The 15,882-nt window shown below is 48.8% G+C and overlaps 1 protein-coding gene across 1 annotated transcript; it reads right to left on the bottom strand.

Annotated features, from left to right (window-relative positions):
- Positions 1-612: 612 nt before the first annotated feature.
- Positions 613-8,297, bottom strand: HMGN5 (high mobility group nucleosome binding domain 5). Its single transcript, XM_027465185.3, has 6 exons — positions 7,883-8,297; positions 6,851-6,880; positions 6,414-6,443; positions 5,422-5,472; positions 2,593-2,736; positions 613-1,310 (listed from the first exon to the last, which is right to left on the bottom strand). The coding sequence occupies exons 1-6, from the start codon at positions 7,895-7,897 to the stop codon at positions 1,263-1,265; spliced, it is 318 nt and encodes a 105-aa protein (XP_027320986.1). The 5' UTR covers positions 7,898-8,297; the 3' UTR covers positions 613-1,262.
- Between the last annotated feature and the right edge of the window lie 7,585 nt (positions 8,298-15,882).

Genomic DNA, 15,882 nt, shown 5'->3' with positions numbered 1-15,882 from the left:
TACAAGCCCGCAGTATGGAAACCACTTTCTGCGCACACATCACCATGCTGGGGGAAGCTAACCGAGTCCAGAACATTTTGCAAGTAATAAATTTTTAAAGAAGAGAACTATAAACAAAAGTTATGTAAGTATGCACTTGAAAAGTGCTGTGAACGTTTCAACATCGTAGCACAAAACTATTTTGTACTCCGAAGGTTTGCTGGCCGTGCAGCAGCCCCTGCTCTTCTGCACTGTTTCCAGGAGGCAGGAACCCACTAAAATCCTAACCAACAGGCAGGGGAACGTAAAGGAGACAACACCCTTCGGAATTTATAGCACTGACAGAGCTTAAGGCACACGGGACAACAGCAATATCTCGTTTTCACTCGAGTGTGCAATAGTTTTACAAGGTAATCCTTCACCTGGAGCTCCCAAGGGGCATAAGTCAGCGTGCTTCAAATGGGATCGCCTGTTCCCATCCCAGCTGCGGGGAGGCTGCCCCATGAACTCTCTGTTTACACCCCTGCACAGGAGCGCTTTTAGCTGCAGAGGTTCCTTCAGCCTCAGGCCCTCTCCTCCTGCACCTCTCCGGGAGGCTGGCGGCTCTCCAGCAGCACAAGCAACAAACCACAATCAGCTTTTGAGGAGTCTTTTTTATTAAGATAAATCCAGCAAAATTCCTAACAGTGGGTACATACAACCAACCTGCCCTTCTAAAAGAAATGTTTGTATTTCATTTAAAAACATGATTACACTTTTATTTATTTTATTTTTTTTTTCAAAACTGACAAAATAAAATTACATTTGGGAAACAACAGATTTCCAGCTCTTAGGTTTTTTCATGAAAATAGCTCACCTTCTTTATAAAAGCAACCCACAGAACCACTGGAATGTTTAACACAGTTATTTGTTTTGAGACCTCCCCACTTTAAGAAACCATACAACACATACAAGGGTAAAATTAAAATCTGAAGTCTGTAAGCATGACTTACACAAAAAGGGACACACTGACAGAAGTCAAAAGCTACCACCACTTATTCTTTCCATGTACCATACAAACTATTACAATCACAAAATTTAAAAACAATGATTTTTTTTTTTTTGTTTTCCTTTGTTTGTTAGGGATTTAATTCCCAAGTAACCGAGATGAAGATGTTCCATAATTAAATTCATGCTAAAAAAACCTGCATTTATAAAATAGTTGATAAAAATATTCCTCTCTGTTAACAATACAGCATGGAGGTACGGATACCAAATGATGGAGATATAGGGCAGGGTTAACATTACTCGGACTTGGCTTCCTTATCATCAGATGCTTCAGCAGCTGGTGCCTATAAAAGTGTTTGGGAAGAATAAAAATATTATTTGTAACGCTAATCGGATTCCGTTCTAACAAGCATCAAAGAGAGACTAGTTTGTTAGTACACACACGGACAACACTTGGTGTAGATAGACAAGAATGCACGGCTACTACCAAAAACACCAACACAACACCACGTTGGCTGATGGTAAGTCTAAAAATTGAAACGCAGGAGGGCATTATTTGGTGATGGAATTAATACTGGAGCGTTAAGTGAATCCAAAGAGGCAGGAATTTGGAACGTATTTAAGATAAGGATCGATCGTATGCTAGGGAAAGGTCACGTCCTCATCTCCGTACGTCACAAGGAAGCGTAAGAATCATACATGAAATAACAATACTCGTCCAAGCTGCAGGGAAGGTGGTGCTCCCCTGTTTTCTATCAAAATGCCTGCTCTTAGTCAACACTTTAAAATTGCAAAGCTCCTACCAAAGATCTCTTCAAGTACAACAGCCCCACGTTAATTTTGAGCAGAGAAGATTGTGAATTAGTTTGAAGAAGGAAAGACTGAACAACCCATTGACTGCACAGCGATACTCAACAGACACACGAAGAGATCACTGCAAATCGAAAGCGACAGAGTACACAAGAGGCTATTCCACGCCTACAGGTAGCAAATGTTGCACTTCTACTATCAGCAAGAAAATTTCTAGGAAAAAGCCATCGGGAGCCGACTGAAGCTTGCAGCTAGTCCTAGCAAACGGCAGCTTAGGTAAGTAGCTGAGACAGTAAGAACCTGTAAGAAAGAGGCTTGCAGATCAAGAGACAAGACCACGTTTTGCTTTGCAGAACTCTTGTTGAATTGTTCTGATGCGAAGAATTGTTTTAAAGGATTGTGTAAAACTTAAAACCAGATTTCTGGCACAGTACCAACCCGTGCTGAGCAGAAGAGGCAATCCAGCAGTCCAGAGAGGATAGGCAAAGGCAGCTCAGGGTTGGATCGCAATCCTTCTGAGCTCTATTGTTCCCCAACCATTCTGCATTGCTCTTGTGCCAACACAGAGCGGGACACTAGGAAAGCACAGACCACCTGTGGAAGGGCTCTGCCCCAGAGCAGGACTGAGGTGGAAGGAGAACGCTATTCTTTCAGGCTCTCCCTGGGAGTCGCCCCGTGCAGACACTGCAGCTGGTCTGTCTTAACAGGACGGCAGTGAAACACGCCACCTTGACAGGGAGGCCCCAATCATTAGCTCCTGCAGACGTATTAGCAATACATCTGTGTTTATTCCCATGTTTACTGTAGCTAAGGTACCTCGTTAGTTTTGGTATCTCCATTTTCAGAGTGGTTTTCTTCTTTAGCATCCTCTTGTTTAGTTTCATCTTTGCCTTTGGCTCCTTTCTTCCCTTTTGTTGCTGCCTTTTTGTCCTCCTTTTTATCATTTGCTGCCTTTTCTTTCTGTTAAGAAAACAGACCACGATATGGTAAATGCTGATTTCCATCCCGGACGCCTGCGTTCGCACATTCTCAACTCCAAAGATGAGATCAAAGTTTCCAGGGAGAAGAGTTTCCCTTCCGCTGTGCCCCAAACGTGCTACTGGGAAACGCGTACCATAAAAGCAGTCATGGCTGGGGTTAAAAGAATTCCTATTTTAAATAGGCATTCAATTAAATTAGCTAAAAAATGTTGGAGTTGAACTGGCCTGTACTTCTGCTGCGCTGCTGAAAGGCATACCAAAGAACAAAAAGAACATGTGCAACTAGTGGGAATGCCAGAATACTTCAGATGTGCCATTGAGGCCTATTTAGAAAACTGTAACAAAGCTGCAGTCAAAGCACTTTCCCCCTTGCCTGCCCGAAATACTCTTTGCTGTAACGAACCGTTTGTGGGATGCTCAAGCTGGGGGCCCACCAGCATCACTTCAGGAACAACGGGCATCTTGCAGTTATTGATTAACCGCAGCTTCTTGTCAGGATGATCAGGGTAAATCAAAGCAAAATTTGATGCTGCAGCTTCTGCAGTAACAGTTTCCTACACAGCAAGGTCAGAGCCTGACCCCAGACCAGTGACAAGCAAAACTCTCACGAGTTTGGCTTGCAAGGATCTGCCTCCTGCTGCCAGTAACCACGTTAAGCAAAGCAGCTCAGCTCCTTGGTTTACGTGGTTACAGCAACAGAACAGTGACTACCTGAAAAACGACCACCTGAAGTGAAAAATCAACAGATAATTGCTGAATAGAGATGTTCATCTGCTCAGCAGATGGGGTTGTCTCAGCGGCTCTCAGTTCTAAGAAGCACGCTTGCTTATTTCAGCCCCTACCTTACCGGAGCACAAAATTAATTCGCATTAAAAACGAGTTTGCTCAGGGCAAACACAGACAGCAAGGGGCAAAGTCACCCGGTTATTCAGTAACACCGATGATTAAAAACTCACCAAAATTAACAGCGAGTCGTGCAGTAACGCAGAAGGCTGAGGCAGGAGGCTCGCAGCACCACGTGGGGCTGGGTCTGTCTCCTCTCCAGCCTCCCAGTCTCTGCTCTGACCTCCCCGAGGGACTCAGCCCTTTCCCTGGGATTGCTCTCCCCCAGCCTCTCCTCCTTCCTGGGGACTGACTTAGGAGAGAAACGCAGTGCCTCTTTGTGAGAGCATCACCAAACAGAGGGGGAAGGAGCTGCCTGCCTCACTCTCCTTCTCAGCAGAGCTTCCTCCGAAGCACACGGAAGCAGCCCGCTGTGAAGGGCTCCTCTAGCAGCACCACCATCTCCAGACTCCGGAGTGCAGGTGTGTAAGCCACTTGCTCTCCCAACCCAAGCCATGCAGGATTTTTAAGGGCTCGGGGTTGTTTGTAGAAGGGTCTCTTTTCCCTCACCCATTAACAAAAACGCCACTTTTTTACCATTTTGTTGGTAAAGCCTCTCTCTTAAGGAACAACTTGAGAAGAATCCTCAGAAACCGGCTTCCACGGGAGGGCTCTGCACCAAGACAAAGCATCTCGCACAACACAGCTGAGACTGAGGATCCTGGGATCCTGCACAGTCCCTTTTGCATCCCCTTTTGCATAGTATTGATCCCAGGTCAGCTAACTTCAGAGAGCTTCCATTCAAATATAAAAAATAAGCTTGAAAAGAATACCGACAGCCTGCATCGTGGGCAACTGCACGGAGCCCTGCGTGGTCACCAGCAGAGGCTGAAGGCCTGGGGAGCCCGCGGGCAGCTCTGTGGCCCTGGGGCTGCAGGAGCAAGCCCCAGCAGCAGGCTCTCCTCCAGGGGACCAGCCACTAGAGGGAGGCCGGGTCCCAGCGTGCCAGCAGCTCGGCCACAAAAATGCAGAGCACTGGGGCTCCTCGCCTCCCTGCCGCTCTGGAATGGGATCTAGAGCTGGAGCTGCGCGGCCAGAGCTGAAGAACTTGAAAACGTACAACGGGAACAGGTTAGAAGGAAGGTTTGTGTCCTTTCCCGGCAGCAAATTCCTGACGCCACCTGAGTGTTTAGAGATGGATCAAAAACCAAAACACCAAGACCCACCGCAAACTGTGACCCCTGGGAACGTTTGTGTCGGGAAGGGGGCACAGGGAAACACCTCAGGGAGCGCAGGACTGCCCCCTTTTATGCCTCAAGCTGTTGCTCCTAAGCACAAAGGGACCTTTAAATAGTTTTTTGTTTAACTCTCCTGTCAGCCATGCCAATATTTTTGACATTTCCCAAAATATCCAGCTTCAGGGAACGAATGTGCAGAACTTTGCCTCCAGAGATTAAAATTCGATAAACTGATAACTAACTGGGAGAAGTGCCTTCGAAAGAAAACACGCTAAGAAACTAATTAAAAGCATGATTTTCAATGCCTTCTCTAATTGAATCTCTGATCTCTGCTCAAAGCATCGTTTTCCCAACAATACACTGTCTGAAAAGCTTTACGAGCCAGCAGTGAAGCCTCCCCACAGCTGATTTAAGATCTGGGGAGTGTCAGTAGGAGCAGCATACCCTCATCTTTACATCTTTCACGTTGTTTTAACTCACATAAGCCAATCTTGGATCTTTAAAGGAAACTATGAAAACCCAAAATGATTAGCTGTGGACTTTTCTCCCGCATAAACACCTTAAAGAGAAACATGACTTCAGTTCGAGTTCTCTGCAACACTTACCTTAGGTGCTGCCTTTTTGGGCTTTGGCTCCGGTTTAGGCGGAGCAGGTTTCTGTACAAAACACATGCAAGAAACACAGAGTCAGAAGAACCCCATAAACGTTTTAGCACGACATCGGTAACTTTTGAAAGCTTCCAAATATGTTGAGCTGACAGCCTCAGTCAATGGTAGTTAGGAGGCAACGTGAGATCAGACAGATCAGTCTGTTTTGCTGCCCAAAGCCACGTTTCCTCGTGTATGTTACAGGGCCTATGGCACAGATGCTGACTAGGAGGAGTAACTGGATCAGTGCTCGGTCTGATGGTACTGTGAGGGCAAGCATCTGCCAAAAATTAGATGTATTAACATCTGGCCACAACTGTATAAATGAACACACATCTTAAGCTTTCACTAAAAGTAAATACTTTCTTTTTTAAATAGCAGCAGTTATCTCTTTGGCATGTCCAAGACAGCTTAGGAAGGATTGGGTGCACCAACAGTCTGTAGAAAAGGGTGCCAAGAGCCTCTGCAAGTCTGTGAGCGACTCTGGACTGAATCCTACTGCGTGACACAGATTTACACCCTCTAGGTCTCAGTTTACCCAACAGTTGGGCCATCGAAATCAATGGGAAAATTGCAAGTGTTAGGGAAGCGCGGGTAATTTATACAGCTACGAGCAGGCACCTGTAAGGAGAAGGCCCACAGAGAAGAAACGTGTCGTGAAACCAATACTCCTCAACTCTGGGTGCCTAATGCATGGGTCCAGGTTGTGTGTTCACTAACAGGGGAACGAAACGCCTTGTGTAACTCACACGAGGTGCCTCAAAGTGAGCCTGTAACGTGGTGGTGCTCAAGATTTGGAAACGCAAAGTAGAAATTTCACTTTTATATACTGCAATACTCCAACCAGGCCTCTCACAGTACCAGTGGAAAAAAGGTAGTTCCTCTGTAAGTGTCCCCCAGAACTTAACATGCCACGAAATGTAGTATTAAGGGTAAACAAAGATACTCACAGCGGATAGTCTAGCTGACCTTCTCTTTGGCTGCGTAAAGAAAGACGTGTCACTGCAGTTCAGCCATGTACCACCACAACAGTAACCCACCATAACCCAGTATATCGACCCCTACAACCCCTAGGATTTATAAATCCATGGCCACGGTGGTGAGGGCTTCCTAAAAGCACGGCTTTTTTCAACACCCTCCCAAATGAGGCCTCCCTCCTGCCCCAGAGGGTGCCGATAGGGCTCTGCCACCCCACCTGGCTCCGGGAGCACCCTGAGGCCCCACAGACGGAGCCCTGGGGGGGTTTCTAACGGGTGTGAGGGCACCGGGCAGGGCCAGGCTCAGCCCAGGGCCCCGACCCCACAGCCCTGAGGGGCTGCCACAGGGGGGGGGCTGGGGGCTCGGTGCCTCCTGTGGGATGCCCTGGGAGCGCAGCAGCGGGTCCTACCTCCTCCTTTGCCTCGCCTTCAGCTGGAGCCTGCAAGAGAAGCGAGAGAAGGGGGTGAGGGGGGGTGTGGTGGTTAAATGGGGGGGGGTGAGGGCTGGGGACCCCCACAGCGAGGGGGGCGGCGCCTGCCTACAACTCCCAGCATGCCTCGCGGGGGGGCCGCCGAGCCGACGTCACGGCGTGGCGCGTTTGAAAAGTTCCCGCCAAATTACCTGCCACAGCAAGGTCGGGGCCGGCCGCGCGCAAGGACAATGCCCCCCCCCTCCCCCCCCCTTCCCCTCAGCGCCCCCCCCCTCTCCTCAGCGCTCTCCTCACGGCCGCGCCTCACGGAGCCCGGAGGGGCTTGGAGGGGCTCGGGGGCAACGGGAGGACCCCCCCCGGGGCCGTGAGGGGAGCCGAGGGGTTGGGGGTCGAGGGGTCGGGAGGGGGGAGCGCGGCGGGAGGGCGCTGAGGCGGCCCCCGGGGATGGTGGCGGCCCCCGGGATGGTGGCGGCCCCCCGGGATGGTGGCGGCCGCGCTCGGCGCTTCCCTCCGAGGCCGGTTTCAAATTCTGCGCCGCCTAATGGCCCCAAATCACCATTGCACAACCATCTGGTATGACAAGAAGTGGGAGAGAGGAGGAGGGAAGGGAAGAGAGAGAGAGGAGAGAGGAGAGAGAGGGGAGAAAAAAAAAAAAAAAAAAAAAAAAAAAGAAGAAGAAGGAGAACAAAGGCAAACGCAGCGCCCGCAGGCACCGCTCGGCACCCGCCGGGGGGCTCCGCTCCGCTCCCCGCCGCTCGGCCCCGCCGCCGCCCGCCCGCCTCTGCCTCCGCCACACGGCAGCGGCGGCCGCGATCCAGCATGGAGCCGCCGCGCTGCCCTCCCCCGCCGGGCTCCCCCCCCCCTCCCTCCCGGCCCCGCTCCCGGCCCGGCCCCGAACCGGGACGAGGCCGGCGGCGGGGAGGCGGTGGGGGGCGGCCCGGCAGCGCTCCCCCAGCACGGCCGTGCCCCGGCCGGCGCGGCTCAGCCCCCCCCCCCCCTTTGGGCACTTACCTTTCTTTTGGGCATAGTTGCGCCTTAATAGTTGGCGGGGAGCGGGAGGACGGAGGTGGCTGCGGGCAAGCAACGCGCCCGGTGGGAAATAATTAAAAAAAAAAATTAATAATAACTGTAAAAAAAATTATATTAAAAAAAATAAACTATTGGGAGCACTGCTGCGGAATTGGCCCCCTCCGGGAAGAAGAAGAAGAAGAAGGAAGGAAGAAAAATAATGATAAAAAAAAAAAAACGCACACAAAAAAAAAAAACGGGAAAGAAAAAAAAAAAAAAAAAAAGCAAGGCGCGCGAGGGCCCAAGAGTTAATTGCAGCAGAAACTGAACAAAAAAAAATCCCCCCCTCTTTATTGCAAACAGTCAAAGCCACCAACACGCAACCAAACTGCATGAATGGGGAGCGCCAGATGGGCCCAGCCGATGACTGACGGCCGCGCCGGCCAATGGGCGGGCGGGATGCGGGCCGAGGGGGCGGGGCCAGGCGGCGGGGGGCGGCGCCGCGGCCGTAGCGCGAGAGGCGCTGGCAGCCGGGGGCCGGCGGCGCTACGCAGTGCGCGCGGCCCGGCCGCCCTCGGGCGCGCGGGGGAAGGCGGGCGGCGGCCGCGCCGCGCCTGAGGGGAGCGGAGCTCTGAGCCGGGGCTGCCCCCGCTCAGCCGCCCGCCGCCGCTCCGCTCCCCCCCGCCGCTCCCCCGCCGCCCTCCGGCCGCCCCGCGGGCTGGGGAAGAAACTTCCCCGAAAGTTGTTGCAGGCCGCAGGACGACAACATGGCGGCCGCCCCCCTCCTTCCTCACACACTCTCCCCCCTCCCCCCCCCCTCTTTGCCCGCGCACACACCCGCCCGCCGCCGCCTCAGGGGCCAGCCCCGGGAGCCGCCGCCGCCGCCGCCTTTGTCCGCTCGGTCCCGGCCTCACGAGGCCCGCGGGGCGCTGCCCGCAGCCCCGGGGAGGCTCAGGGGGACGGGAAGGCGGCGGCGGCGCTCCCTCGGCCGGCCCCGGGGGTCGCGGAGCCGCAGGGCGCTCCGGGGGGGGGCTGGGAGCCGGGCCTTGGGGTAGGCCCTGAGGGGAAGTCCCCGCGGTTCTGTGGCGCCAGAGCGAGATTTGCCCTTGGTTCTGTCATAACAACGCTAACATCAGGGTTTCTAACGCTTATATTATCCGTTTGTTCAGTGAAAACACCAGGCGTGTACTTAAAGCACCTTTAGGACTGCAAACTTCACCTCAAAGACTTAAAGCGGGAGCTGCTGCGCTGAGGCACGGCCTGGCTCCTGGCAGTAGCCAGCTGAACTTTCTGAAAACCTGTTGAACCTCTTCAGAAAGCACAGATTCTGCAATCCTCCCAGATAGCCGGTTACAGCACTTGGCTGTCCTCACCACAAAAAGTTTTTCCCCAGCATCTAAGCTGGTGGTGAATTACATAAACTCTCTTTGCCCAGTGCCTAGCAGACGTACAGAACAGACAATCTGCATCAATTTACATTAACATTTTAGATACTTTATCGTTTCACATAAAATTACCACATCCTTTGTTTAAACTTCATTTTTCTACACTAAGCAAATTCTCACAAGTCTCACGATCTCATAATTCACACTTTCTAAACCTTTTATCATTCTTTGTCTGCTCCAGATTCTTTCCAACCTTGGCTTTTCCTTACATTTACATCCAATAATCAGGTTAATTAGGTAAGCTATCTCTATGGCGTTTGCCAACTTTGCGATAGCATCACAACGTTGGTTCAGATCCTTTTTCCGATCCTCTGTAATTCCCAGATCCCTCCCAGCGATACTGCTGTCTGAAAAGCTGTGCCCCCTTTTCTTTACAGATTCATAGTGGCTTTCTGATCTGTCACTTTTTAAATCACCTCATTCTCAAGGTCCATACCTGTCCAGAGTTTTTCTCCATGGACCGTGGAGTTACACTGAACAATTTTCCACTGAGGTTCACCTTCCTCTCCCTCCAGTCAATGGAGAGCCTTCAAACTCCACGATGTTTTTATAGATACACACTGATTATTCAAAAACTTACTTGGCTGGCCTCCTAAACACTCTGGAGTGCATTTTCCAGACACAGACACTTTTGTGTAACCACAAAGCCAAATCCAATTTAGCACATTCTTCCCTGCTGCTATGTGTTCCTTGTCACCCTTCCTAAAAAGGGTGGTTTGAGAACCAGGTTACAGTTCGCTTGAAGGCTGAAGCAACTAAGACAGTTTTTTGGTTGTGTGGGGTTTGGGGTCTTTTTTTTTTTTTTTTCTTTTTTTTGGTGCCTTCCTCTTCTGTCAGCAATAAGTGCGGTTTTCTTTTGTTTTGCTCCTACTTTCAGTGTGTATATATAGAGCAAGTTCCTATATCCTTCTCTGTTCTTTGTCACTGTAACTAATTTGGGACCTTTGCCTCCCTTTTTGTTCCCCCATGCCTGTGCTATTCCATGACAGCAGTTCTGAATTGTGTGCTTTTTTCCACTTTTTGCACAATTTAGAAAGACTGAGTATTTGTCTTTAAAGCTGCCATTAGGGCTCCATTATTCTCCTGCTCATCTTTATGTTGTTTTTTAATACACCTCCTATCTGCCTTCCACGTGAGGATGGTTTGTTGTTCTGCTGATGTGTTTCTTTCAGTAACTACTCACTCTCTTCTTTCCAATCGTGTCAACTTTGTATTTTCAGCCATTCTCTTTTATTAATCAAGATTTTAAATAGTGTTTCCACTAGTTTTCTCCATCCTCTGAGCTAAAAATTGTCTAAAATGCACTTCATGAGCCCTTGGTCTTCTTTCAAGAATCCATGTCCAGTAATATCTCCACTGCTAACAAGATTTATGCTTCAGTTGCTTTTTGTCAGTTGCCTTGAGAAGTTTCACCTGGCTCCCTGTAGCTATTATTTCCTTCTTTCCATATTCTGTGAAATGTCTTTGTACAATTGTGGGAGAGGAGCAGGAATTCACTGAAGAATCTGTCAGCCGAGGAGAACAACTTGTGTGACAGCAGTTTGGTTGAAAGCTGGGGTCAAAATGGGCACTGGGGAGTAAGCACGGGTATAAAATTCTCAAGGAATTTTGCATTGCAAGTGCTTTGCCTTCTCCACCTTTATATTTTTACAAAGAGTAAACTACAAATCAGCAGTTAGAAGGTCACTTCCCTCTCAACAGGTAGGATAAACCGTGGCAAGATATTGTGACACTGAGGGTGTAGATGGCTGTTATTGTGCAGGCCTATAGAAAATTACAGAGCTGGCTATACCTACGGATACTGTAAACACCCTCCCTTCAGGCCAAGTGGAAGGAGTAATTAAATGTTCCTTTATGTAACTGGAAAGAATAGGAAGTCACCTGTCAAATAAATGGGCCATGGCTGGCTGAATTCTCTTCCAAGTGGCAGCAGTAGCTGTGTGTTTAGCTGTGATCATCACCAAGCAGCAGGTAAGAGAAGCGCTCGCGTGCTCGGGCACGCACAGAGGACCTTTAGTTTGTGCTGGTCACCTTCCTCACAGCAGGCCGTGGTTCCACGGGCGTGAATGCAGCAGCAGAGATCTGAACCAGACAGGGAACAGGCTCCCTGGCATTAATCCCAGCACACAGCACGGAGCTTACGTTGGCTTTAAGACTGTGTAGTAGCTTTATGTTGGCTCTGGAAAGACAAAAAGGATTTGATAAGACACGTCAGAAAGCCATGCAGTGATGCAGCTAACCTGGCATACAGGTCGCCAGCACAGAGTCAGCCAGTTAAAGCCTTCTGACAAATTAGATCCAGGAGGGTAATTTCCTCTGGATCATTGACTTGTACTGTGTGACCCCTTTCTGGCATTTTTGCTACAACTGGTAGTTTTGATTCGGTGCAAAAAGGCCTGAGCCTGAATTTATGTTATATCACTGGCCTATGTCACGAGTAAATCAAAGCAACAAGCCAGAAATTAATCTGCTACTGCTTCCATGAGAAATCTTCATGCTACAATTTGAATCCTGCAGAGCTATTTGAACCAGGCTGTTGACTCACAGAGGTAAAAACATTCCATCTGCAAACAGAAACATACCATGCCTATGTCAAAACAAAACTACCCAACACTGCCAGCGCCCTGAACAAGCAGTCAGCTGCCCACACTGAACTTCTAGAGCAGTACTCGAACGCTGACTAATTTTTAGAGTTTGTAATTTTGGGAAATTACAGAGAACTGAAGTGCAAGAAAATAGTTTCGGACTGAAACTATCACAGCTCGGCCCAGTTTTTGCCCCTTGATCTTTGCAAAATCAGGCAACCCAACTTGATGCCAGCGTGGTGTGACTGCTGTTTGTTGCATTCATTACTCAATCATCTCGGGGACCTACATCTCTCCAACATCCTCCAAGGTGCTGTTGACCAACTCGTGAAAGTTTTCAGGCTGTTTGCTGGCTCACAGTATCTCATGTATATTTCCCAGCTGTTGCCCAAGGCAGGAATTTCCTGCAGAGAGGAGGAGAGCCTCTTCCTGATACCAGAGGAGACCTCTAATACTTGACGAATGTTTTCCTAGGTCATGTTTTTGCATTGATGCAGATTAAGATATTTCTGAACAGAGGCAAAATCCACCAGCATTGCTCCTGGTTGATTGATTTCCAGCCTTCCCCCAATAGGCAGTTAGATATACGTTGTTTTGTCACTCCTTTGAGCTCACGCCATGTGAGTTTTGAATGCCAGGAGATTCATTCCCATCACGGGATCTCAGTATTCTTGCAGCTCTCTTGGTCGTGCTGTTCAGACCTGAGGTATTTTATTCCAACTCCTTTGTGCAAAGACTTGCTCTTACCGAAGGTGCAGTGATTATGCCATTGTGCAGCAGCAGGAGCTCTGGAAGCAGAAAGGTGGAGGAGATGCATCTGCGTGCTGATGGCACAGCAAGGCCACCTTCACGGCCTGGCTGAAATCTGCCCTGACAGATTTTGTTACCCCAGAAGTGAGCGTAACACAGGCTCTGGACAGAAACCTCTCAGCCTCCTCCATCTAATTATGAACAACCCCATCAGCATGAATTCAGAGGCAGGGGAAATTGGGATTCTCTCTGTGCTCGCAGCTATGGCACATATGGCAAGGAGTCGACGTTCATCCATGCTCTTCTGTGGCAAAATCACAGAATCACAGAATCACAGAATTTCTAGGTTGGAAGAGACCTCAAGATCATCGAGTCCAACCTCTAACCTAACACTAACAGTCCCCACTAAACCATATCCCTAAGCTCTACATCTAAACGTCTTTTGAAGACTTCCAGGGATGGTGACTCCACCACCTCCCTGGGCAGCCCGTTCCAGTGCCTAACAACCCTTTCAGTAAAGAAATTCTTCCTAACATCTAACCTAAAACTCCCCTGGCGTAACTTTAGCCCATTCCCCCTCGTCCTGTCACCAGGCACATGGGAGAACAGGCCAACCCCCACCATACCACAAAATACCACAGGACACATTTTCATGTTGCGTACCTGGCATCTCAAGTGTCTGCTGGCCTCAGCGTATGTAACTTTTGGGATGAGTGGCTTATTGATCTACAGGAGATGTTTGTGCTTGGTTAATTTTATTGTTTGTCCTGGGTAATTTTATGGTTTGTCCTGGGTAAAAATTGACTTGTGTGTCAAATTTGATATTGATTGCAATGAAACATTTAGTGCTTGTTAATCTGGGAGTGCGAGGGTGTTAACTCTGTTGGTTGGTTAGAATTCCCATTGGTCTATTTGTTCACCTTTACTTCAGGGAAACCCTTTGGCTTAGCTACAGCTTCCCGCCTAGCTCTCCACCGCAAGCACCAAAGCAAACACGGACTTTTATTAAACATAAACTACAGAGAGGAAGGAATCGCCATGCACTGCAGTCAGGTAAGCTGACTGTCAGCAGCAAGTTTGTCTCTTACTTCTTTCATTCTTCCCGTTTTGTTTCTTTAAAGGAAGATGTAATTTGCAAAAAGCAGTCCAAACTAAGACTACTACTAAAAGGAAGCCAGAAAAAGCACAAAGCAAAAATGAGCAGCGTCACCAGCTGATCGGTTGCCAACACTGTCTTTTATTTGCCTTTTCCTCCGCAGTTCCCACTGGTGTACGCTGCTGGACAGGTCTGAGGCACGTGACACTTGCCATTGCAGTAACGATTCTCTCCAAAAATACGAAGGTGCATGTGAGAAGATGAAGGCAGCTTTGAAGAGTGGCAAGAATCACGTGGAATTATAAACCTCAAAACCAATTTCCTCAGCTAATACAAGAAAAATGATTATCAAGTTTGGTGATTTCTCAACAGATAAATAAGTGGAAATGTCTGCTACCCTTATAGCATGGGATCAACTCCACCACCAACCTTACCATTTGATAAAGACCAGGGAGGCAGCAAGGGTGGGAAACAGCTGCAGTGGGAAATTTCCCACGGCTGTATGTAGGCCACGTAGCTGTTATGTCTAAGTGTGAATGGTCAGACACCATTAATGACTTCTAGAGCATCTGCTCAGAACAACCACAAAAGGAGAAGCAATGCTGGGTTTGGACAAGGACAGAGTACATACAGGACCTAAGTCATCATTCTCTGAAACAGTGACCGTTGCATACTCCAGTCCCCACTCTGACTAGAGTAACAAAAGCCGAAGAAGTCACCGTTGTTCTTCGTTTCAGAAAGGAGGGCATGGTAGAAGTGAGAAGGCTTCCTGGAAAAAAGCTAGAAGAGGTAGCTAAAAGAGTAAAAGATTTTCACGCAACGTGGAGACCACTGAAAGACTTTGCACTGGAAGCTCTGACCAAATACATATTGTTTGCCAACAAAGCACACAGAAGGATCAAACATGGCTGAAAAAATGGGTAAAAAATGAAGCATGGCTAAAAGGCAGGACCTGAGAGGTTACTGGGAGCAAGAAGGCATCCCTCAGAAAGTTTTATTTCTGTTCTAATGAGGAAAATAGAAAAGATCATGAGTGAAATGTAAAAATAGCTACATAAAAACCCGGGTTTAACACACAACCTGCAAAAAGACTTGAAAAGCTTTACAGTCTCATCAGGTCTGTAGTCTGAGAAACACTGTCTAGAACCAATCTGCTATCAAGGTACACAAGGAATATATAGAAAAGACAAAATTGGAGCAGAAACCCCAAACGAGCTTTTTGCATCTGTGTTTATTGTGGAGGAGGCTGGGGAAGTTCCCAGACAGGAACTCACAAGCTTGTCTGAGGATCTGTCTCACGCTGAAAGCATCGGTAAGGGTTAGAATAAATCGACAAAGTGAATAATAACAAACTAACCATTGCCAGATGGTCCCCGCTGCACACGCAGAAGTGTGCAAGCCCTCCTTTAAAACCGCTTCCACACACAGCCTTAGGAGGCGGCAAATGCAGTGAAAATGTTTATAAACAGGTCCTGGGGAGACCCAGCAACTGGGAGGGCTGTGGCCAAGTGAGCAGGGTGAAGGTTTTCAGAGCCACACCACCTTTAGTACTTGTTTTTCACAAGCCTTTCCAGCAGCCATTTTTACACACCCTGAACACACGGAGGGCGTTCAGGAGGGAAGGGGGAGGGTGTGAATGGACCCTTTGGCCAAAACAGTCTCGATCCTAGGAAACTGCAAGCCCTCTGCAGCTGGGAATGTACAGGCTATCTCCAAGTCTGTAACAATGTAAGCCACTAGCATGGCAGGCACTGTGCAGTGATTTGAAGCTCCACTTCCTCTTCTTTCAGCTTGCTCCGAACTCCCAGCAAGCAGGAACTGCAGGTTCCTCACTGGACAGGCGCAGTGAAGGGAGGATTTAGTGTTCAGAGTACAAAAACATGTTCTGGGCAGTCCATCCCTGAGTCAGGGACGGCCACCAGGCGAGGCTGTTGACAGACTTCTGGATTGTTTTTTTTTGCCTTTCAGGGCAAGCTACGTCCTGTGAATGTCCATTTGGATAAACCAGCCTAAAACACCATTCAAAGAGTGCATATTCTTGTTACTCTGGCTGAAGTCTGGGTGGCTGTGGTATGTCCTTCCATGTGTTTCCCTGAAGTACTTCAGAGTAATTAAGTGCACTTGAAG

Source organism: Anas platyrhynchos, chromosome 10 (assembly GCF_047663525.1).
Source record: "Anas platyrhynchos isolate ZD024472 breed Pekin duck chromosome 10, IASCAAS_PekinDuck_T2T, whole genome shotgun sequence".
Lineage (NCBI taxonomy): Eukaryota > Metazoa > Chordata > Aves > Anseriformes > Anatidae > Anas > Anas platyrhynchos.
Note: the sequence above shows the minus strand (reverse complement) of the source record. Positions and strands in the feature narration are given on the sequence as shown.